Source organism: Siphateles boraxobius, unplaced genomic scaffold, assembly GCF_051911475.1.
Source record: "Siphateles boraxobius isolate OS27281-9 unplaced genomic scaffold, OSU_SipBor_1 5, whole genome shotgun sequence".
Lineage (NCBI taxonomy): Eukaryota > Metazoa > Chordata > Actinopteri > Cypriniformes > Leuciscidae > Siphateles > Siphateles boraxobius.
Window position 1 is genome coordinate 4,224,017 of NW_027509141.1, and position 23,500 is coordinate 4,247,516.

Below are 23,500 nucleotides of genomic sequence, written 5' to 3' on the forward strand. Positions count from 1 at the left end.
CAAAGGCTGCCCTTCAAATTGGTGATATCTTGGGGCAGGTACAGCATGGAAGAGGGGGTTTTGGGCTCAGTTTAGCTCCTCCTAAATGGGACAAGGCAGCCCCTGCTCAAAGGAGAAAGCTCGTAGTCAACGAGGTGTGAAAGCAGGAGGAGAGGATGAGGTGTATAAAGGCCATTTCCCAGGCCAAGCAGGGAGAGTGGATGAGATGGGAGAGTGTGAAACAACGCAAGATGGGCTGGCAAGACCTTTGGTCAATGGAAGAGAGTAGGATCAGTTTCCTCATCAGGTCAACATATGATGTCCTCCCATCACCACAGAACCTAAACCTTTGGGTAGGAGAGGATCCCTCTTGTCCTTTGTGTTCTTCACCTGCCACATTAAGGCACATTTCGACAGGATGTAAGGTGGCTTTTAGCCAAGGTCGGTTTACTTGGCGCCATGACCAAGTACTCCGATGTTTGACTTTAGCATTAGAAGACAAGCATAACATGACCAATAAGTTGCCACCTGTTCTAGCAAAACATTACACACAGAAGACAATATTCCTCCACCCAGGCGAGCAACCACAGAGAAAAGGTGTTAAAACCAATTCACACTCAGGACAACTGGAAGCTGCTAGGGACTGGAAAATGCTGGCTGATCTTGATCAACAGCTTATTTTTCCACCTGAGATTGCCACCACTCACCTCTGACCAGATATTATTTTGTGGTCTGGATCAGCATGCATTGCTCAACTGATAGAGTTAACAGTGGCATGGGAGGATGCTGTAGATGAGGCATATGAAAGGAAGAAACTGCGGTATGCTCAGCTTGCCACTGAAGCAGAACAGCAAGGATGGAGAGTCCGGATTTATCCAGTGGAAGTGGGTTGTCGAGGATTTGTGGCACACTCCACAACCCGGTTCCTCAGAGACTTCGGATTCAGTGGCCAAGAGTTGCGTCGCACAGTAAAGAACTTATCTGAAGCAGCAGAGAGGAGCAGAAACTGGCTGTGGTTGAGACGGAAAGAATCTGGCTGGCTGTGTACAAGCCGCCATGCTACGGTTTCGAAAAATTCTTGAAAATTTGATCTGTGAGTCTGTTGGTTTATTTGTATAGTTTGGATAGTGATTACAGTTATTACGTTCCTGTGTATTTTGCGTGAATGAGGATTGGTGTTTGGACAGATATTGTGTTTTGCGGTAGTATGCCATACGGAACCATTGCCACTGACTGATTTAACGTCCGCAGTGGGAGTCGACAGCCTTAGTCAAATGGGTTGGCGCGTATGGTCAGGTTGTGGAGAGGTTTTGAGAGATTGTGGCTAGGTCAAAGGAGCAGCCTCAGTAGCAGGAGGGATGTAAAGGTCAGTAAGCTGGGCTGAGTTGAGTGGGGGACGGAGGGAGGTGACTCTGGGACGCCAGAGTCACTGTCGAGCCCTCTTGAGGTGTCGTGGGCTAGTCGACGAAACACTGAGGACGGAAGGTCCCCTCTTGAAGACCCTAGAGATGTCCCCTACTCTGCTCAATCCAGACGGTTGTCATGACGGGACCGCACTGTGGTTGCAGCCATTATGTGTGCAAATACACTGCAGCTATTAACACCAGACAGAAGGAAATTCACATCACCATTTGGAAAGAAGCGTAAATGGATGGAGAAGCATAGGTAACTGTAAAGCTACATCTTAGTTGGTGCTTATCTTGGCGAAAGCAGAGTACAAATCAGCATGAAGTTTTAACATCTACTCTCGTGTAATGGAAATCATAATCCCAACTCTCTCATTCTCGAAGTTTTCTTTAGTTTGAATGGAAGTATTTGCGAAACAAGGGCTTTAATTGACTCTGGAGCTGCGGGGAATTTTGTCGATTTAGAGTTTGCCTTGTCTAATCATCTCTCTCTCATCCCTTGTTAGTCTCGTGTGGCAGTGGCAGCCCTGGATGGACGCCCCCTGGGGACAGGGGAGGTACAATACATCAAGCAGCCTCTTACTCTCAACTTCGGGTCTCGTCACACGGAGAGAATTCAGTTGTACACGATCAGCTCACCCCTTCATCACCCTGTGGTGGACTGGCCCCAACCTTCTTCTGTGAAGGAATTACAGCGATTTCTGGGCTTTGCTAACTTTTACTTAGGTTTATTCGTAATTTCAGTCTCATTGTGTCCCCTCTCACATCTCTTCTCCAGGGGGGAGGGAAGCACTTCCGGTGTTCTTCCGAGTGCACCGCGTTTACCTGGCTGAAAGAGAGATTCACTACCGCACCCATTCTCCATCATCCTAACCCAGAGAGGGAGTTCATCGTTGAGGTTGACGCTTCAAGCACTGGAGTGGGTGCGATTCTGTCCCAGCGCCAAGGTAAAATGTTTCCCTGTGCTTTCTACTCCCGCAAGCTTAATCCAGCGGAACGCAATTTTAATGTGGGCGACCGGGAGCTTCTGGCCATGAAAGCGGCCTTGAAGGAGTGGAGACACTGGTTGGAGGGGGCACGTCAACTTTTCATTGTCCTCACTGACCACAGGAATTTAGAAAATATCAGGTCCGCTAGGCGCTTGAATGCTCGTCAGGCTCGCTGGTCACTGTTCTTCTCTCGTTTCAATTTCACGATCACGTACAGACCTGGGTTCAAGAACGGGAAGGCTGATGCTCTGTCTCGCCAGTTCGAGGATTTCAACGAAATCTCCAAGCCAGTACCCATCCTTCCCTCCTCACTGATCATTGCCCCTGTACAGTGGGACATCATCTCGGAGGTTACCGAGGCACAACAAGCTCGTCCAATACCACCAGAATGTCCAGAGGGTCGTCTTCTCGTGCCCACTGCTATGCAGACTCCGGAGGTACTTCTCAATCACGTATTTCATCTCTTTGGTCTCCCCGAGGACGTTGTCTCCGACCGTGGTCCTCAGTTCACTTCCCGCGTTTGGAGAGAACTCTGCTCCAAACTCAACATCAACGTCAGCCTCACCTCTGGATACCATCCACAGGCTAACGGTCAGGTTGAATGGTTGAACCAGGACCTCATTCGCTTTCTACGAACGTACTGTCACGAGAACCAACAGGACTGGAGCCGCTTCCTGTTCTAAAATTCCCTGGTAAAGCCTGCCACTGGTCTAACACCCTTCCGATGTGTTTTAGGTTTTCAACCACCCCTCTTCCCGTGGGCAGGGGAACCGTCAGATCTCCCTGCTGTGGATGCTTGGCTACAACGCAGCGAGGACACTTGGAATGCCGCCCATGTACATCTACGACGAGCCATCCGCCACTATCAACGTCATGCAGATCGAAGGAGGCGTGGGGGTCCCCGGTATCGGCCCGGCCAGTGGGTGTGGCTTTCCATTCCGTGATCTTCGTTTGAGGCTCCCAAGCAAGAAACTATCCCCTCGCTTCATCAGGCCCTTCCAGATTCTTCGGCACATCACTCCGATCTCGTTTCGGCTGGCACTCCCAGCTCATTATAGAATCTCACCCACCTTTCATATGTCTCTTTTCAGACCCGCTGCCGCTCCCAGGAGAGAGGAGGTCCAGGAGGAGGTCGGTCCCGTGCGGGCTCCCCCCATTGAGGTCGGAGGCGAGGAGGCGTACCGGGTACGAGAGATCCTGGACTCCAGACGCCGCGGCGGGGTATTGCAATACTTGATTGACTGGGAGGGCTACGGCCCAGAGGAACGCTCCTGGGTCAGATCTCAAGAAGTCCTGGACCCTGCTCTTCTTGCCACTTACCATCATACTCACCCAGATCGTCCTGCTCCAAGACCCTGTGGAAGACCTCGTCGCCATCCAGGTCCTCGCTTCCGGAGCTGCTCGCAGGAGGGGGGCTCTGTCATGGAGCGCACGACTGTCACTGAGTGCGCGCCTTCACCTCTCTCTGGTCTCACTCGCTCCTTGTCACCTGAGTTCTAGAACTACCTTTCCCATCAATCCCCGCTGCTATTAGTATCCAGCCCTGCCTGGCTTCTCCATTCAGTATCATCACCTCCACCTGTTAATCATTACCTGCCCTTTATCTGGACTGCTCAGTTCTTTGTTCCTTTGTGAAATCTTGTTTTGCCACACTGCATGTTGCTACGTGTTCCCTTGGTGTTTCATGTCAGTGATTCCTTGTTTCATTACCTGCTTCAATAAAGTACTGCAAATGGATCCGACTGCCTCAGACCCTTTGTTACATTAACAGTAACCTCCCGTACTAGATACAGGGAAAAACTGTAAAAGATCTAACCAGACAGTTCATGTAATTTTAACAGTTATTTTTAGAAGTAAAAAAAGGTAAATCAAATTATAATACAGTAAAAAACTGTAAACTGACATTCCCAGAATTCCCTGTGTAACACTTCACATTTGAAAATATCTGGTTTAAATAATTATGGTTCTTAATAGTTTTTGTTTTCAGTTATCCACATTTGGGTTTTATGTTACATCTTCTGTTGTTTATTGAATGTTTATTGCATTAAGTGTTGTGTGTGTTCCCATGATGGTGTTTTGTGTTTGCTAGCCGTGAATGACTCTGTGCTCCTACTGTATATTTCAGCTTGTGATGAACTTCTTCATGATTCTTCTTGTGGCTTCCTCTTTTACCACCTGCATTATAATGGTGGTTGTCAGTATGTTAAAGGTACAAAATAGTATAATAAATATGTTAGTGACAGTGTGCATTGTTGAATTTGCCGGTTTTAAATGCAATTTTCTTGTTTGTAAATAACAATTTTATACTGTAATATTTACAGGTTGTTCTGTAAATATTTATACATTTTAACTGAATTATTCTGGCAACCACCGCTGCCTGTATTTTCTTTGTAAAAACAAAAGGATTTGTTTTCAGTGTTTTTATTTTTATTTAATAAAAAGGTATCTAAATAACAAAATGCAAACTTGTGGAAGAATGCTGATGTAGAAATAGGTGCAGAATAGATCAGTGATCTCACAGAAGGAAAAGGTGAATGTTTGGGTCTGGATGGGACAGTCATTAATGAGTGAATTAAATTGAGTGATTAATTAATCAGTAATTGAGTGACTAAAATTAAATTGACATATTTTGCTAGACTGAGATGTTGAAAGTGTGCTCAGGCCTGCTTCGATCCCTTTCCCTGATGGCGTGTCAGACATAAAAAAAAGCCTTTACACAAAATAGTACTTTTTTATTTCTGATAATATATGTGAAATATATCAATTTAGGTTTTCATTCTGTTATTTTGCCAAATCTCTACCTCTATCCTGCATTTTCAAAAATATTACACATGTATTAACATTTCTAAACAGGTAGTTTTGCTTTCAACTGCTGGTTATTCTTTTTTTTTTTTTTTTTTTTTTTTTTTGCATTTCTGATATAATGGCAATTGCACGAGGAGCAGAGAGTGAAGGCCAAAGCAATTTATCACAGAAGGATAATACAATCAGATTTGATTCCTCCAGAGGATTTGCTTTCGCTTTTGTTTACAGGAAATAATGAGGCCTCCATTGCTCTGATGCAGTTTAAAGCACAGATGGTTGCTAATGTACTCTCTGATCACTGGCTGCCAGAAACAAGCCACTTTTGATGAGTTGCCGCTAACATTTCATGTCAAAATATATAAATAAAAACATGCACCATTAAATGCTACACCACCACAATTTCTGTTACACTTCTCCTTTGTGTGTGGGTGTGTGGGTGACTGGAGGAGTGAGAAAAGACAGAAACAGAAGTCAGGTATATGCTGCAAACATGTGTGTGTGTGTGTGTGTGTGTGTGTGTGTGTGTGTGTGTGTGTGTGTGTGTGTGTGTGTGTGTGTGTGTGTGTGTGTGTGTGTGTGTGTGTGTGTGTGTGTATGTGTGTGTGTGTGTGTTTTATTTGAGGTAGGTCTGCATGTTCATAGCACTTCCTCTTTTGAACAGGGATTTTGTTTGTCAGTTCAGTTGTTATTTTTTATGCTCTCTCTCTCTCTCTCTCTCTCTCTCTCTCTCTCTCTCTCTCTCTCTCTCTCTCTCTCTCCCTCCCTCCATCTGCTCTCTTCTCTATCTGTGTCCATCTCATTTAGTCTTTCTCTCTGGATCTCCATTTTGCGATATGTCTTCACTTTGGTTTGGGTTCTTTTGTTTTAAAGTGCTGGCACCCTGAACTTTGTTTTAATGGTATTGGGAGTCACTTCTCTCTTCCTCTTTCACTCTCTCTCATGTACTTTATACATTGTGTTGCCGCCGTCATCCCGTCACATTTGCATGAATGACGTTTGTATTTCCTCCATCAGCAACAGAAACGACAGAAAGAAAACTAAAGAGAGAAGAGGAACCAGGGGCCTTTGTGTTGAGAGAAAGTGCCACAGTCACATGCCGTCTGTCCCTCTCTTGCTCTGGTCAACTCTCACTCTTCCAAAGGTGGATTTTTGTTTCCACGTTTTCGATTTAATTGGACAACCTTTAGCTGCTGCAGTGTCACCTTTAAGTTCTGGTGAGTGACCCATGATTGCACTATCCTAAAGCACACAAGATGATCTTCTACATTGCTTTTGATGAGCTTGATAGGAATATCTTTCTTAAGCGTAGTGATGTGATACAAAGGGCACAGATAAAGGGATGTGAACAATATAAAGAATAGTGTATTTAAATGTAACTTCTGCAAGTAATTAAGGATGGAAGGTAATGTTAAGGTGAATTATTTTAGTTTGTATAATTTGAAGCCTTGGCTTTCAGCTTGTTCCTGAATCATTTTAAATAATTTTTCATAGTGATGTGATTTGTGAATTCACATTTGTCTTAAATCTATTCTGTGAACAAACAAGTACAGTTTCAAACTTAATTATGAATACATAGAGACAGGTCTTAAAATCATTATTTTTTTTGAAGATATAGACAGATTAATGAGAATGAGGAGAGATTAGCAAATGCATGACATGTTTAACTTTCATACAAACTTTCTGCAAATGTCCTAGTAATAAGTTTTCTTTTAAGGTGCATAGTGACATGTTACTACATGTACTTACTATAGTAAAAACAGTAAATTATGCACAATTACAAGTAACTAACCCTAATCCAGACCCTAACTGTAACTCTATAGTAAGTACATGTAGTTAGTGAATATTCAGTACTTATCTGTAAGTAGGTAAAATGTAACTACGTCTCCTTAAAATAAAGTGGGTTACACTTTATTTTAAGGTGTCATTGTTAAAGTGTAATTATATATTTAAGTACTGAGTAATAATAATTAACTACATGTACTTACTATACGGTTAGTTGCATGTAATAACGCCTAATTTACTGTTATTGCTATGGTAAGTACATGTAACATATGAAACAAGGACACTATAAAATAAAGTGTTACCATAAATTGTAACTTTTTTTTAATAGAACTGTCTTTCTCAACTCTAAAGGCTGAAATATCTCACAAGCCAAGTATCATCATACATCTGCATTCACGTGAAACAAAAACTAAAAAGAAAAAATACAAAAAGGTTAGTAAAGTAGAGCTTGTTTAACAATTGTGTGTCCTCACATTTTCATAAATGTGAAAATAATCTGGTAGGAGGTCCTTGATGCTATCATTCTTCTAGAAATGAGTCAGAACTTTACCACCGCTGTTTTCTGCTCATACTCCTCTGGTGCTTCTGCAATATGCAAATATTGACCATGTGTTCGCATTAAATATGAGACTCCTACTAGACTTATAATCATAGCCATCTTGAATTATCTTCATTACATTTTTACATTTACATAACTAACTGATCAGAGAACTGAAGACAATAGTTATCAAATGTTAACATTCTATGGAAGAAAGCAAATTCAACCAGTTGTTTCTGCTGGTATACCATTTTCTTTTGAAGTCCAGAATAGCCAGCCTGCTCTGAAACACATTTTGTAGCTTCTACCCACTCACATGATGGTAATCTGTAATAAGGTGTTAAATCTAGGTTTCTTTAGCTTCCTATCACCTGCATTCCAGTTCAAATAGGGGGAGGATTCCTTTGATCCAGAGGAGTCCAAGCCTAATGAAAAATAATCATAATAAAACTGTTTCTTTTTTTTAGGTAATTAGTGAGCTCTGTCTCCCAGCATCACAAGGGTTGTGTTACCATGGCAACTAGCAAGCAGAGCTTTGCGATAGCTACTGAGCCTCAGTGTTCAGTGTCTGCACAGAGAGAGGAGACGCGTGTTCAGGCCCCTTTTACGACTATGTATGTCCACAACGTTCCTGCCCCTGGCCTGCAGACATACCCTCAGGCCCAACCTGGAGCCTTGCAGGATCCAACGGTTCTACCACTGTTTCTGCCAGGGATGTGTAGCAACTCGTCTCTGCCCTCTCTGACACTGCACATTGCCAGCAGGTCTGCTTTGCAACAACAAAGGCTAGTGGCTCCAGCAACCTCGGCCAGACTAAAGCCTATTGGGAAGCATATTTGCCCACACTGCGGAAAGGACTGTCTGAAGCCCAGCGTGCTCGAGAAACATCTCCGTTGCCACACAGGAGAGCGACCGTATCCCTGCACTACCTGTGGCATTTCCTTCAAGACACAGAGTAACCTTTATAAACACAAGCGCACACAGGCTCATGCACGCCTTTCCAGCGAATCTGACAAAGGCACTTTCAGCAGCCAGGAGAGCATGGAAAGTTCAAAGGACAACTGCACCAGTCCATCTTCTGAGATGAATGGCGGAGACGTACAGAGAAGCAAAGAGGTTTTTCCTGTAGTACCAAGTCAGGTAGACTCTACAGTGACTGGCATTGAATGGGCATTACGTAATGCTGCCATGGTTGGATTTAGCACAACACCAGCACTTCAAGACAAGGTAAATTCTTTGAAAAAAACTGTCGCGTTTTCAGTTGGCATTAAAAATAATCCTGCGATCCAACAGACAGGTGAGCACGGATGCACATCGTCGATTCCAAATCGTACACCGCTTCAGAGGCAGGAGGCTTTATTTTCCAAACCTGGGGATTCGCCCAGGTCTCGGGGAAAATCTCAAAGTCACGACAGTACAGACTCTGGCTTCAGTGACGGCAGTGAGCATCACTCATCCAGCAGTCCTGGAGCAAGTTTGCACGATCCCACTGTGGAATCATTTAAAGGAGCTCCAATGGAACAGCAAGAAGCAAGTGCATCCCAGACACCAGAAGACGGGAAAAGCAAGGTGTCCGTTCAGGAGAAGCAGAAGCTGGAAGAACGCATTTCAAAGCTTATATATGAGAACAGTGTACTGGTGGACAATAAACAACTGGAAAATGTGCGTCCAAGAAAGACAGTATTGTCAAAACAAGGAAGCATTGATCTTCCCGTGCCGTACACTTATAAAGACTCCTTCCATTTTGAGATTAGGAGCAACAAGCACATCTCAAGCTCTCAAAATCAAGACAGACGAGGTGGAGCAATTCTCAGCTCTCCGCCAACACAACCCTCCACTTGCACAGATCATGCACCATTAACGCGAAGCAGTTCTTTACCCTTCACTATGGGTGTAAAACCCACTGACGGAGCAATGAATTTAAATCTTAGCAGAAGGTGTAGTGCAGGGCATGTTTACCCATTTAGATCATCACACCAACATGCACAAGGTCATCGATCACTAGTTAGGCAGGTAGCGGTAGATGGTTTGCCTGCAGAGAGATCCCCGGTTGAAAGAGGTAGTATAAGCAGTCTTAGCTCAGATGGAGACAGCACTGATTTGGGAATGGTGTCATGTATAAAAGGAAACAACAGGAGAAAAGCCAAGAAATTTGACTACACAAAGTGGCACGCTTACAAAGGTGGGACATTTAGGAAACTCTACAATACTGAGAAAGACTATCCACAGAAGATGAAAAAGACTGCATCAAGCTCTGAACAAGCAGAGAGCCTGGAAACTCAAATTAGCCAACAGAGAGACAATGGATCCGTGTCTCTGAGCTTTACTTCCGGTTCTGCTGTGAATGACCTTAAAGTGTCATATACCAGCTTTGAGAATAATAATGCAAAGGGGGCAGACATGGAAAGGGATGAATCAGCAACACAACACTTAGATTGCCGTATCCCACCAGAGAGGAAGAAACAGCGCACTGGGAATGATGTGAAAATGCCCAGTATTTCAGATCCCAGAACTGGACAGGCAAATGGAAATATGAGTCAATCACTTCTATCAACCTGTGCAACGCAGACTTCCATCACAGTTCCAGCACAAAAGGTCAACATGCAAAATCTCCACCCGCAGGGTAGCTTCATACAACAGCTCTCAAATCCAAGTCAGTTCCTTGGTAATACACTTTGTTTCATCAGTGTAAGTGGGACATCTGGCCCGCAGTCTGGTTCTATCACCAGCTCTACTGTCCCTGAAGCCAAGACCAGTTTTCCTCCAAAGTACCAGCTGAAGATCCCGTGTTCCACAGATGGAGTGTCGACTTCTTCTTCCGGATCCACGTTAACACACAACACTTGTTCAACCATTCCAGCTCTCACGAAAAGCCGGCAAACTACAGTGCAATGCCATCTTGAGAACAGTTTATTATCTTCAAACCAGAGTCAGGGGGCTTCAATAGTCACAACCTTTGACCAGTGTAATCACAATGTATTGTGTGCGACAACCTCAATGCCTATCTTATCGGTTTCCCGTTCAGGGCTGAATCACACAAACAGTTCATCCAAAGTTCTGACACAACTTAGGTCTACCACGCCTACACTGGTTTCTCCTACGCTACCTCCACCAGTGCAGAGGCAGGTGTCCTTGTTGCAGAGCAACTGTGCAACAGGTTTGGTGGAAAGCCAGTCGACAGTTCCTGTATCATCTGTAATGGATCACCCTCTTAAAGTTTCAACAACCTCAGAGAACGCTCAACCTGTCACATCAACAAATTCAATGTCAACAGTGAGTTATTGTTCTGAATCTGGTCTACAAATCTATCCTCAACCAACAGTTCAAAACCATCCTGCCACCCGTGTAAGTGAACCAGGAAAACATATTGGTCTTACAGCAGACACTAAATCCACTGTGTTTGAGAATACGCTAAACAGCACTGCCTCTATAATGGCCACTGGATGTGACTTTCAAAGGTCCCAGTCTGAAGAAAAGGTGATGGTACTAAATGGCTCAGCACAGGCTCAAAACACGTTTTATGTACGAACAGCTGACCTCCAGATCGTCATGCAGATCATATCTGATGAACAGTTAGCACTGATAGAGCCTCACATTGAAACAACAACTTCACTCACTTTAACAAACCATACATCACTTTCACAGGAGTTATATAGCAATGATGTGACTAATGTGTGCATGGAACAGGAATTGGTAGATTATGGTGAGATGAAAAAAAATAACACTTTCAATTGTTGTGAATCTGCCAGTTCAGTAAACAAAGCAGAAACTGTTTATAGTTTAAACTCTCAAAATGCTAAAAATAATGCTAACGGCAGCCCTCAGTTTGTGTCATCTTGGTCACATCCACAGACAAAGTTTCATATCACAGCCTCAGTGGATTGCAATAAAAATACAGCTGAAGAGTTGTATGAACCACAGAAGATACCTGAAAATCCCCAGGAGAGGAAACCTGCTGAGTTTGAGGTTATTGCAGAGTCACATCACAAACCAGTGGCTGGAGACGAACCTCGTTCAGTGAACAAGAGCTATTCTAGAAGAGAAAATTACAAAGAGCCCCAAAAGTGTTCTGTCCGTAAGCCAGATTTGGTTAGCTCCACTGAGGATCAAATATTCACAGAGATAATGGAGCCAAATCATGTTCAAACTAAGCCAGTGGAGCCTAATAAAACAAACCACCTCGTGTCAGTCACGTTATCAGAAAATGGTGAGAGGGTTGAAACAAAGACAACTACACAGCTCAGAACTTTTATTTGTGAGGAAAAGACCTCTACCACAGAATCACAGCAGATGCAAAACGTGATAAACTCCAATAAGCCTAACAAGCCATACTGTGGCAGCTCAAATTTAGATACAAGGAAAATGAGAGCATGTGACACAGGTAAGCTCAGCTGCACGCATGGGACCCTATCGACTGAAACGTGTGCTCCAGGACAGACACCTACACAGTATAAACTCCAACAGGCCTTTGCTCTAGGCCCTGGTGACTTTGTGAATGACACTTACAGTCAAATAAAAGCATCATGCCCAATGGACAGGACATCTAACGTTCAGAGCATTCTTGAAGACAGTACCAAATGTGGAGATGTCCTTACACACCATGCCAGTCCGGAAATATTTACAGGTGGGACCAAATAACTATTATATATCTCTGCAAGGTAATATTGTCATGCTGTTTAAAGTGCAGTGCTTGCATGTGGAAAAACAACCATAGACTCCAGCTAACAGGGAATGTTCTCAGAACTTGTGCTAACATTCTGGAAAGGTTTTCTCAAAATTATGAACAAATGTTCTTCAGATACATTAATGGGTAACACTTTATAATAAGCCTAATTAGTTTACATTACTTAATGTATTAACTAACATGGACTAACAATGAGCAATACATTTGTTACAGTATTTATTAATCTTTGTTAATGTTAATAAAAATACAGCTGTTCATTGTTTGTTCATGTTAGTTCACAGTGCATTAATTAATGTTAGCAAATACAACCTTTGATTTTAACAACGTATTAGTAAATGTTGAAAATAATATTAACTAAGATTAATAAATGCTAATGAAACATTGTCCATTCTTAATTCATGTTAACTAATGAACCTTATTGTAAAGTGTCACACATTAATGCAATGTTCGTTCAATGTTATGGTATTTAATGTTCTCAAACATTAAAGCATTAGCACACGCTAACATTAGCACAAAACATTATCTCGTTTCTCTAAAATGTTTTAGTTGGATGTTCATCATACATTTTTAAATATTACTTCTTGTTTCAGATTGTTCAGACAACATTTAAAAGTAATGTTCTAAAACTGTTTGCAAAACAGAATGTCCCCTTAACGTTCGAATAACCAAGAAAAAACTATTTTAAAACATTTTTAAAAAACTGGACGTTTTGATACTTCAGAGAACATTCAACAAAACAAAATTTTCATTACTTATGCAAAAGTATAGGGACCATTAGCAAAACATTCTTAGAACAAATTTCTGGTACATTAAAAATCATAAACACTGATTTCAATGTGTGTCATAACATTTTCTCTTCACAAGGTGGCGACACGAGATCAAAACTTCCCATCTCTCTATGTTACTAGACAATGCTTTATGACAATGCCGACTTCCTCTTATTTTATAATTATATCATGCACTCCATGCAAGTGGGCTCAATGAAATACCTCTATGAAAATAATTTGTGATTCCTATCTTACTTTAAAGAATATTGTCCAATAACAGCAGCACAACAGTTAATTTGCATTATGTCAAGTCACATGCTTTTGTCACATAAGAATGAAATCCCTTGAGAAACGTTCATGAAATAAAAGTGGATATGTACAGAAAACCCTTGCTATTAAAGTAGTAAAAAAATACAATTTACAGAATAAAGAATGAAAACTTAAGATTACATCAATTTAGAAACAAGTGTTGTTTTCTGTATTTATAGAGACACGCCCGAGACATCTCAGAGTGGGATGCAACATTACACATTAGAATAATTATGTGGGAAAAAGGACAAAGCTGTTGAACCATTCTGTCTTGCATACTCAAGTCGTGCAGCGATAGCAGTTCACAAGCAGAATCTGTTTTGAATTCAGTAGGATCACCAAGATTTTAGTGTGAGAGGGTGAATCTAAGGTGAACATCATTAAGTTGTCATCAGATTCTCTGCGGCTTTTTCCTATCCTAACCTTTGTAATCCCAATGTATTCCTTCACTGACCTGATGTTTCTCTTTTTAGAGTCACTTGTTCGAGGGAAACATTTGATCCCTGCCTATAGCGCTCTTAAGAGATTCCCTTTCATTGGGTCACGTCACCTCCAATTAGTCATAGTAACAATTATGAAGAAGGTCAAGGGTCGATCAGAGAGGCTTAGAATAAACAAAACATACAGCCCTTCTAATAAGCTTCTTTGTAAAAACATTCTTTTCTCAAAGCTAAAGAAAACTCTCAGAAAAAGTCTATGGATGCTTCAGTCTTTAAGTGAATTGTCGATAAAAAGTTGATCAACAGCAATCGTAATCCTCCCGACTAGTCTTGACTGGAGTGGATTTGATTGGTCAGATGTGTTCAGGGAATAGACAGGGTGCTTAGTCCCCACCAGAGCAAGACCCAGAGGTTAAAATGAGATTTTGTGCCGTCTTTATTCCAGACAGCTGACAAGAAACCTAAGAGCCAAACGTAGCCTCCTTTTCTGAGCAATGCTGCGCAAGAGTTCAGCCAAACCAGTTCTACCCCAGAGAATCTGACTGATTGTTTTTCATCAGGACAATCGTTTTTATATCTCCACCACCATAATATATAGTAGCATATGTTGGTCGGTGTGCCTTGATATACAATGTGAAACTGTCACGTTATTTTTTTCTTCATTTGGCTGACATTTGGTTTGCAATGAGGCATGAATTCCAGGAGGCTGAATTACTGTACATATGTTTTCTGGCTGTAACATTTGTATTCAGAAAATCAGTCTTATGTTCAGTTTAAAAGAGATTTCTGTGACCAGTTTATTAGTTTTGGACAATAACGATTTCCGAAGCCATAAAACCTTAAGCCTATAATTTTTTTGCAAAAGCAGCCAGGCATGTGTGCACCTATTTTATAAATTATCATGTTTCAAAACAACATATCAAAAGTAACACTTCTCCCATATCACTATTATACCCTCCCACACTCTAGTCAAGTGAATTTGTCAATACTTGGAACTGCCTTTAAGAATTTAAATACAATCAAATTTTGAGGAACCAAAAGAACAAGCGGAGACCCAGCTTCAAGAACAGACTCTAATATATGTAAGGGATGATGTACATCCAGTCGGTTTCATCAGCCTGAAGGGGGTTTATTCTGAGATAACAACTGGCTGGATGTTCATTATCCCGCTTGTTACAAGACTACTTTCCACATAAGTAAATAATTAGACACAAAATATTAATCTTAGTTGAAATATTTTATTAGGTCTTTAAACGCAAAGCTTCCTCGGAGACAGCAGTTTCTAGCGCGGCAAATTCAAACTAGACAGACATTTAAGAGATACTGTTTACAATCATAACACTTATTACACAGCATTTCACCTTCATAAATAATTTTGGCGCTAAGAGATATTGATTTGAACACACCGCTAGATGGCACGATTGACCAATCAGAATCAAGTATTCCACAGAGCCGTGAAAGAAGCAGCATTTATTAACTCCGTTATTGTTCTGCTCTCAGGGCCTGGGGAGGATGGTATCCTCAACAGCCTGAGGTTTCAGAGGGATCCTGGTACAGAGAGCAAGGAATCGATCCCCAAAGAACCGGAGATTGGAGGTGGAGAAGGAGAGAGACCGAGCACAGACATGGCTGACACCAACAACACACACACCTTCACATGCCAAGGCTGTGAAGACAATGGAAAACAGGACAAAAGAAAGGTGAGAGAAAAGGTAAGAAATGACGTGACACAGCAAACATTGAATGTGACATCTGAGTAAATACAGTCAAACCAAAATTGATTCCGACACTTTGAGCTGACCATGTTTTGCTGAAGTGTTTTTTCTTTAATAACTAATGCACCTTTTTACACCACAGACTGAACAACATGAAGCATTGCTTGGTAATTGGTTGAGCTAAACTGGTATTATCTAATTGTGTAGTTAAATTTAACAGCTGACAGATATTCAGCATAATTCATTTGTGAGACGGTCAAACAGAAGTACGGACAAAACCAGTGAAATATCCATAATAACTTGTCATATTTTATTACCATTTTCTAAACCTCATATTTTATCTACCATTTTTCTATAGCAAATAAACTGTGATAATCTGAGAAATGTTGAAGGTGTCTGAATAAATTGTGGTTTGACTGTACATTCTGTGCCTGGTTGAGAGGAAATAAAAGTCTATATTCATCATTCAAAAATGGAAATGTGCACATACAACCCGTAAACAAAGCAACACTTTCTTACCATTTTAAATATGAATCCTGTTGATCAGTTGGTCTTAACTTTCTTCATTCCAGATGTCATGTCATTATGAAAATATTTGCATATTGCAATGCACAAGATGAAGATATAAAATTAGAACAGCCTGTTGTGTGTGCCCTCATGAATTCATCATTTGCTCACTTTCATTACTTTTGCTAATCTTCTTGTACACTGGTTCACTAAACTGAACAGCCAATCAAGGTGATCTGTCTCACCCACTGACCACTCTTTTTGACTGACACTCATTAATGACCCGATGATGGCCGATGGTTTGGTGTGTCCTGCAAAAACCATTCAAATCCCCACACACAACCACACACAATCCACACACACATGTTTAGAATAGCACTGAGGGCAATGGCGTGACTGATAACAAATTTCACACTGTGGAAAGCTAGTAAGTCCCTGTACTTTGTGGTATTGTGGATTGTGGTAAACCTCTGCAGATAATGGCTGTATATCTTATCTTTTCTTAAGCTGATAATTTACTACTCCACATAGTAATATATATTTTAGTGTTTTATTTTGATGAATAACTAATAAGTCATAAATCACTGCCTCCCATCCACTCAACAGACAGTGTTAGAGAGCGGCCCACAGCATAAACCAGCCAGCCCTAAAGTATACTAAGTTTTTCTTATGTGTACAGTCAAACACGTAGGCTGCATCCGAAATCACATACTTCCCTACTATGTAGTAGGCGCAAAAAAAAGCATGCGACAAAAGAACTATGCCTGAATTCACAGTACTCATAAAAAGCAGGAGAAATGTCCCTGGATGATCTACTACTTCTGCTGAGAAACTGAAGTGTGCATATGATGAACACTTTACTATCCCATGAGGCCACGGAAGAGGATTTGTAAATGACAGTGAAGCAACGTAACTGACAGTGGTTTTATCGGTCATAACTTATGGAGACAAATAGTGCAGGCAGTGGACAAAGATGAAACTTTCTAGAGCGCATGTGTCAAGCCTGCATTCGCATGTACACTATCAAATGGAGTATAATTTGAAATGCTATGACTGTGTCCGAAATCGCATACTCTCTGAGTGGGTAATTATTTTGAATAAGTGTTTTGTAGGGGTGTCGAAATTAATCGTTTCTACGATGCATCGCGACGCAGACGAGGACGATTCGATGTCGGTTCAGTAATAGACCATAACCGATTATAATGTACTGACGCTTTTCTGACGTCATTCATCGCATATATGTGCTTTGTTGCGGTAGAGGCAGAGGGAGGGGAGACGCGATTGTGAGTACTTAAAAATGCTCAAACTACTTTAAAAGCCTACATCTGGGCACATTTCGGCTATTATGGACAACCTGATAAGCACGACCTGGAGAAGACAAGCGCTGTGTGCGCTCATGTCACGCAAAAATAGAATATGCAGGAGGTAATACCACTAACTTTATAAACCACGTTAGCCGTGTTCACCGCGAGCTGTTAGCGCCTGCTGAGTCTGAGCAGACGAGCTCCACGTCACCCGAATCCACAGCCAAAAACAAATCATCCACCCGCCCCAATAATATTCTCTGATTTAAGTATCCGCACCCGATGGTCAAATTACAATTATTCTGTGTTGTTACGTGTGATTATAAATGGATGATTGTCACCTTCAACAGCGGACTCGGGGACGGTTGATGTGCGCTCTCTAGGGTAACATTATACACTGATGAATGAGCGCTGCTTTTAAATGAACATTTGTTTAAAACAAAATTGATTTGAAAGAATTTTATTTTCTTAATGGCATAAACAGACTTTACTCCCTTGAAACTTAAACTGGAATGTCACTGTTTCTGTATAAAATAGAAAATTGAGGATGCAGTGCATCGTAATGCATCGAGATATCAAATTGAACTGAATCGATGACATGATAATCGTAATCAAACTGAACCGTGAGACCAGTGTAGGTTCACACACCTAGTGTTTTGACCGCAACTTATTAGTGCAAAACAAATTAAATGCGCGTGTGTGACCTGCGTATACAAAGTTGACACAGTTACAAAACGGTGCATACTATTCAGGGGACGAAATTGTGTAGCACGCATTTTGTGATACTTTGTATACTTTGGGCTTTGCCAGGGTAATATATAGTAATTTTATGTTTCTTTTGACAACAGAAAGAGACCATGTCTTCTGAGGAACATCAGACATCCACTCAAGTGTCCGTCAACACTTCAGAACCACTTCAGCATGAAAAATTCAGCGATTCAAACAATCCAGAAGCATCTGTTTGCACAAACATCCTTTCACAAACATGTCAACATGAAGGTCAAGGGGAATGTAACAACAACACCAGCATGGGTGAATATCTGGGGAACAGCCCTTCTCGAGAGACGAGCCAACAGGAGACATCCTCACTAAGTTCCAGTCAAACATCCAGACAATCAGTGAATACCATGCAAAATGAATTCCAAAAGGAGACGCAGGCAAGGGTTTCGATGAGCTATTGGATTTACTCAAAAGGCTCTGAAGTTCAGCTGCACAAAACAAGTGGCACACCTGTATCAGCCAGCGTTTTGCAAAATAACTGTGGCGCTTCGAAGATTGAGTCTGTCAGTACAAGTATTACTTTATCATCCAGTGCAGGGCCCAGTTATTGCAATGCTTCAAGTCAAATGTCCAGTCAAGAGCCGCAAATACGTCCCCCAGCCATACATGGCAACTCAATAGAGCCTAAACTGTTCTATTTAGGCAACAGTTTCATGGAACATGAGGACAGTAACAGCAGTAGTGATGATGAGCAAAAGCTAGTCATTGAACTCGAGTAAGGTGTAAGTACACACAACCAAGAAAAAATCAACCCATTCTCAATTCCAAGGTGTCCAATTCCCTCCACTTGTCCAAGAACTCCTTACATCACGACGGAAAATAATCCTTTAGCGGCGTGCAATGAAAAACCTTTGCTATCAGTAGGCTGACATGTAATGCATTGTCATTTTATCATGAAACTATAAACGGGGGTATAATATTGTCATCAAAACATAATGTATGTTATGGAAGCTTGTTTCCGCCACAGAATAAAACATTTTAAAAGATAATTGCGACTTCTTTCTCTCAATTGGTAGTTTATATCTTGCAATTATGACTTTATAACCCACAATTGCGAGTTTCTTTTCTCAGAATTGTGACTTGAATTGTGAATTCAGAATTGTGACAGAATTGTGTAATCTTTTCTCAGAATTGTGAGATATACACTCGCAATTGCGAGTTATAAAGTCCAATTCTAAGAAGAAAAAAAGACTGACTTTTTTCCCCAGAGTTGCGAGTTTATATCTCACAATTCTGATTTTATAGCATGCAATTGCAACTTTAAATCACTCAATTCTGACTTTATAACTCACAATTGCGACTTTATATCACACAATTCTGATAAAAAGGTCAGAATTGTGAGATAAAAAGTTGCAATTACCTTTTTTATTTTTTATTCTGTGGCTGAAACAAGCTTCCATAGTTCGTGATATAACAGTTGGATAAAAATTCAGATTAAAAATAATTCATTCAGAAAATATTCAGCAATATTCCAAGTCTTCCAAGGCGAAACAGTTGCTCTGCACGAGAAACATGCCCAAATTTGATCATGACCTCTATCTCAACGCTGATGCTGAAATCATGCACACATTCAAAAACTCCCGCCTGAAGAAATGCTAACACAGCCTTGATGTCAAATGCCATTTGTTTTTGGGATCATAAATTTCAGATTTATCTTTTAAATAAGATGTGAATGTGTTCACAGAGGTGGAGGATTTTCAGCCATTAAAAACGTAAGTTTCAAATGACATCTGGCCCAGTTGTGGCCCACATACCGCATTAAATAACTGGCAATTGCATACATCTGGGCCAACTATGGCACATATGGCTCAGTTCCGGAAGTGGCAAAGATCACAAGGGATGGGTTATAGGTCATGGGTTTGATTCCCAAGGAAAGTGAGAACTGACAGAATGCATACATTGAATGCAGTAAAATCACTTTGGATAAAAGCCAAATGCACAAATGTTTGTCATTTTTATGTTTTATATTGTGGAAAAGTGGTTAGGTTTAAGGTAAATATGAGGTTAGATGCTCAAATGTCTATAACATAAAAACTTTTTCAGATACAGGAACAACTGACTAAATGTTTAGAATTAAATGCACAATCAGTATATAATACATCTTTCAATGGAAATAAAGAACACATTTGTGGACAAATTTTAGGAAGCAAAATTATCTAGCTTTGTGATCATTAAAAAATGATTATTTGTTTCATCACTGTGGGAGTACATTAAAAGATGTCTCATTACAGCAATGATCTGTTGGCTGTGTCAGTAAACAGATGCAAAAAAGACGCTTTTGGCACCTGTATATCTTGGACAAGCTTTAGTATTGGATGCCTTGAGACTGAGAATGAGTTGCAAACACGCAAACACACAAACGTTGTTTTACATCATGTTAGGATTATTCAATTATGTTGCTGATAGATGAAACAAATTGTAATTACTGCATTCAGTCTTTACTTCCAGGTGTATATTATGAACCAGGTCAGATGGGCTAGTGTGTGGAAGGCGGGCCTTTAGTGCATAAAGTGCAATCTGATAACTGGGAATTGCAGGCCCCTCGTGCACAGTGTGTGCTGACCACTAGAGCCATCAGGCCCCTTGCATTCGGCACTAGACAACCACTAAGGCCCCCAGGTTCCTTAACGCATGGAGCAAAGATAGGAAAAAATTTCTCAAATATACACAGGCAATCTTCATTATTGTGTTCATACCAAGCGGAAACCGTCCTGTGTCCCTCTTGAAAGCAACGTGGAAGTGACTTCAACTGCAATTCATCGACTGGCCACTAGAGACAAGCTCCAAAAGAGAGTTAATCCCATAGACCCCTATGTTAAAATGGGCAACTTTACAGCAGAAAAAAAATGTTTACAGCCTGGAGCTAAAAGTGGTTCTGGTATATATATATATATAATTTTGCCCTTCATGACAACTGTGAGGAATGGGATTTTCTTTTATAACTCATCCGTTTAAATTATATTAAGCCTTAAAGTTCTGCACAGTTAAAGGTGTGGCCACTTGAGTGACAGGTGGATTGAGCTGATGTCACTACTAGCCGTTTTTCTGCTGTCTGTTAGCGTCATGTCACCTCAGCTAATCCGCCTCGCTGCCAATTTTCGGTTATCCGGGAGTAACGCGCTACCAAGATGGCGACGGCCGGCTGTGCCCACTTTGGACTTAAAAAATGTATTGCAGAAACCTACAGGTAATGTCACGGACACTATGTCTATATATTTTTTACAGTCTATGGCTCAGACCCACAGGTGCATCCAGGTGCATTTCATGTAAACACTAAACACCCAGGCAGTTCCTGCATCATCATGCTATACCGCCCATCAACACTGATTCATCCTGCATTTCACAGCCCTAGGAGTTTCAGCTTTTACTCTGGAAAGGCACCTGGAGAAAGCACGCAGTGGGATGCACACAATCTTCTCGTGTGTGCGATCTCTTTATGTGAATCATGATGTCTGAATAAGCATAAAGCATTGGCCCAAGAGTAAACTCTCACAATGGGGTTTGACAGAGATCAGTCATCAGTGTGCAGTGAGTCAAACAGTGGGAAGCCAATGACAATGTGACTTAAAAAACTTTTATTCATCATCATAGACCCTAACCTTCCTGCTCTGTCATCAGTTCTAGTTGGCTGAATACCACTTGCTGCCTTAGACAAAGGCATTTAATGGACAATGGCTGTAATTATGATCCTTGTATAACCATACATGTAAAGTATATTCAGTTGTCTTGTTTTTAAATCTAGGTAACACTTTACAATAAGGTTCAGTAGTTAACATTAGTTACCTACATTAGTTAGCATGAACTAATAGCGAAATGCACTTATACAGCATTTATTCATCTTTATTAATGTTAATTTCAACATTTACTAATACTTTATTAAAATCTTGTTAACATTAGTTAATGCACTGTGAAGTAACATGAACAAACAATGAACAGCTTTATTTGTATTAACTAACGTTAACAAAGATTAACAAATACACTAACAACTTTATTGCTCATGGTTAGTTCATGTTAGTTAATATATTAACTAAAGTTAACTAATGAACCTTATTGTAAAGTGTTACCAAATCTTTTTTAATCAAGCTACCGTTAAAAAAGCAACTTTTTTGATGCCGATATAACTGTACATTGTGTGCTTTTTGATGAGTTGTTTAGTTGTGTAAAATCCAAATTCTTTATGTCTAAATTCTATTAAAGTCATATGGTATTGTATATATACACATCTTTACTGTACATTCTCAAAATTATGTTTGCCATGTACGAGAAGTGATTCTTCTCTGCTTAATGCACAGCAGTATCATTCAACAACAATATTATTATAAATATCAATACTATTACAAAACAAAGCAACTACCCTGCAACACCTTAAAAAACATAGTTTTTCATAGTTTTTCTCAATCGATTTGGCTCAATTCTTAAATGAGATTTTTTTTTCTCAAAACAAATTCAGATCTCTAAATCAGATTTGAACTTCTTGTTGATTTAAGCAAATTGCATGTGCTTTGGCAAAAGGAAGTACAATTGTCAACAATTTGCACAATGACTAAATGCACATAGTGTTAAGGGTCTGGTTGCAGCAACGAGAAAACAGGATATGCAGCAGTTTAATAATCAGAAAATCAAACTTACAGAAATACTAAACCCTCTCAAATACAGGACAGAACAACCAGGCCAATATCAATGACGACAGACAACTGAACTGGACAAAACACAGCGCTTAAATACACAGGGACCTAATCAAAGAAACAAGACACAGCTGACATGACTAAGAGACAATGACTGATTAAGGTGTCCATGGCAAATAAGGATTGGCGGAAAACAAACAAATGAACAAAGGAAGTCCAAACACAAACAGACATGTAACACACATAGCCTGTCGATCAAAACTGATGAGTTAATTCTCAGTGTAATTGAAAACTCTTCTAAACATTCTTTCATTGTATGAGGCTTCACATGCAAAATAATCCATTAAGTGATAAAAAAATCTGTCAGACATGGCATATTCTATAAATATTTATGACATGGATTGTTTGTAATGTTTGTTAAATTGACAAGTGGCCTGATGTTGTAATGAAATAGGAATCACAATCTTACCAATCAAGTTTGGAAACTCTGTCTGTCTGTGTCTCTGTGTGTATGTGTCTGTGGCCCCATCCACACTACTGCGTTTTCGTTTAAAAACGGAGACCTTTTGCTACGTTTGCACCTCCCGTCCACACTAAAACGGGAAAAACGAAGACCCAAAACGGAGAAGTTTAGAAACGCTGCAGCTCCGTTTTTCGTTTTGAATCTCCGGAGGGCGTTTTAGTGTAGACGGGACAAAACGGAGGAGTTTAGAAAAGATGACGTAGAAGGTCACGCTCGGCTCTATGATTGGGTGTCATCACCCATGACGTATCCTTCCCTGATTCGTCAGCCACCCATCACATGTCCCGTCACCGGAAAAAAACAAACAAAAACATCCTGGACTACGTAGCTGATGTTAGTGAGTGCAA

The 23,500-nt window shown here is 40.7% G+C and overlaps 1 protein-coding gene across 1 annotated transcript; it reads left to right on the top strand.

Moving 5' to 3' along the window:
* The first annotated feature begins 5,882 nt into the window (after nucleotides 1-5,882).
* znf831 (zinc finger protein 831) lies at nucleotides 5,883-21,739 on the top strand. Its single transcript, XM_077204532.1, has 6 exons — nucleotides 5,883-6,393; nucleotides 7,290-7,393; nucleotides 7,967-12,123; nucleotides 15,200-15,411; nucleotides 18,074-18,727; nucleotides 20,454-21,739. Exons 3-5 carry the CDS (start codon nucleotides 8,013-8,015, stop codon nucleotides 18,722-18,724), a joined length of 4,974 nt encoding a protein of 1,657 aa, XP_077060647.1. The 5' UTR covers nucleotides 5,883-6,393; nucleotides 7,290-7,393; nucleotides 7,967-8,012; the 3' UTR covers nucleotides 18,725-18,727; nucleotides 20,454-21,739.
* Nucleotides 21,740-23,500: the final 1,761 nt, after the last annotated feature.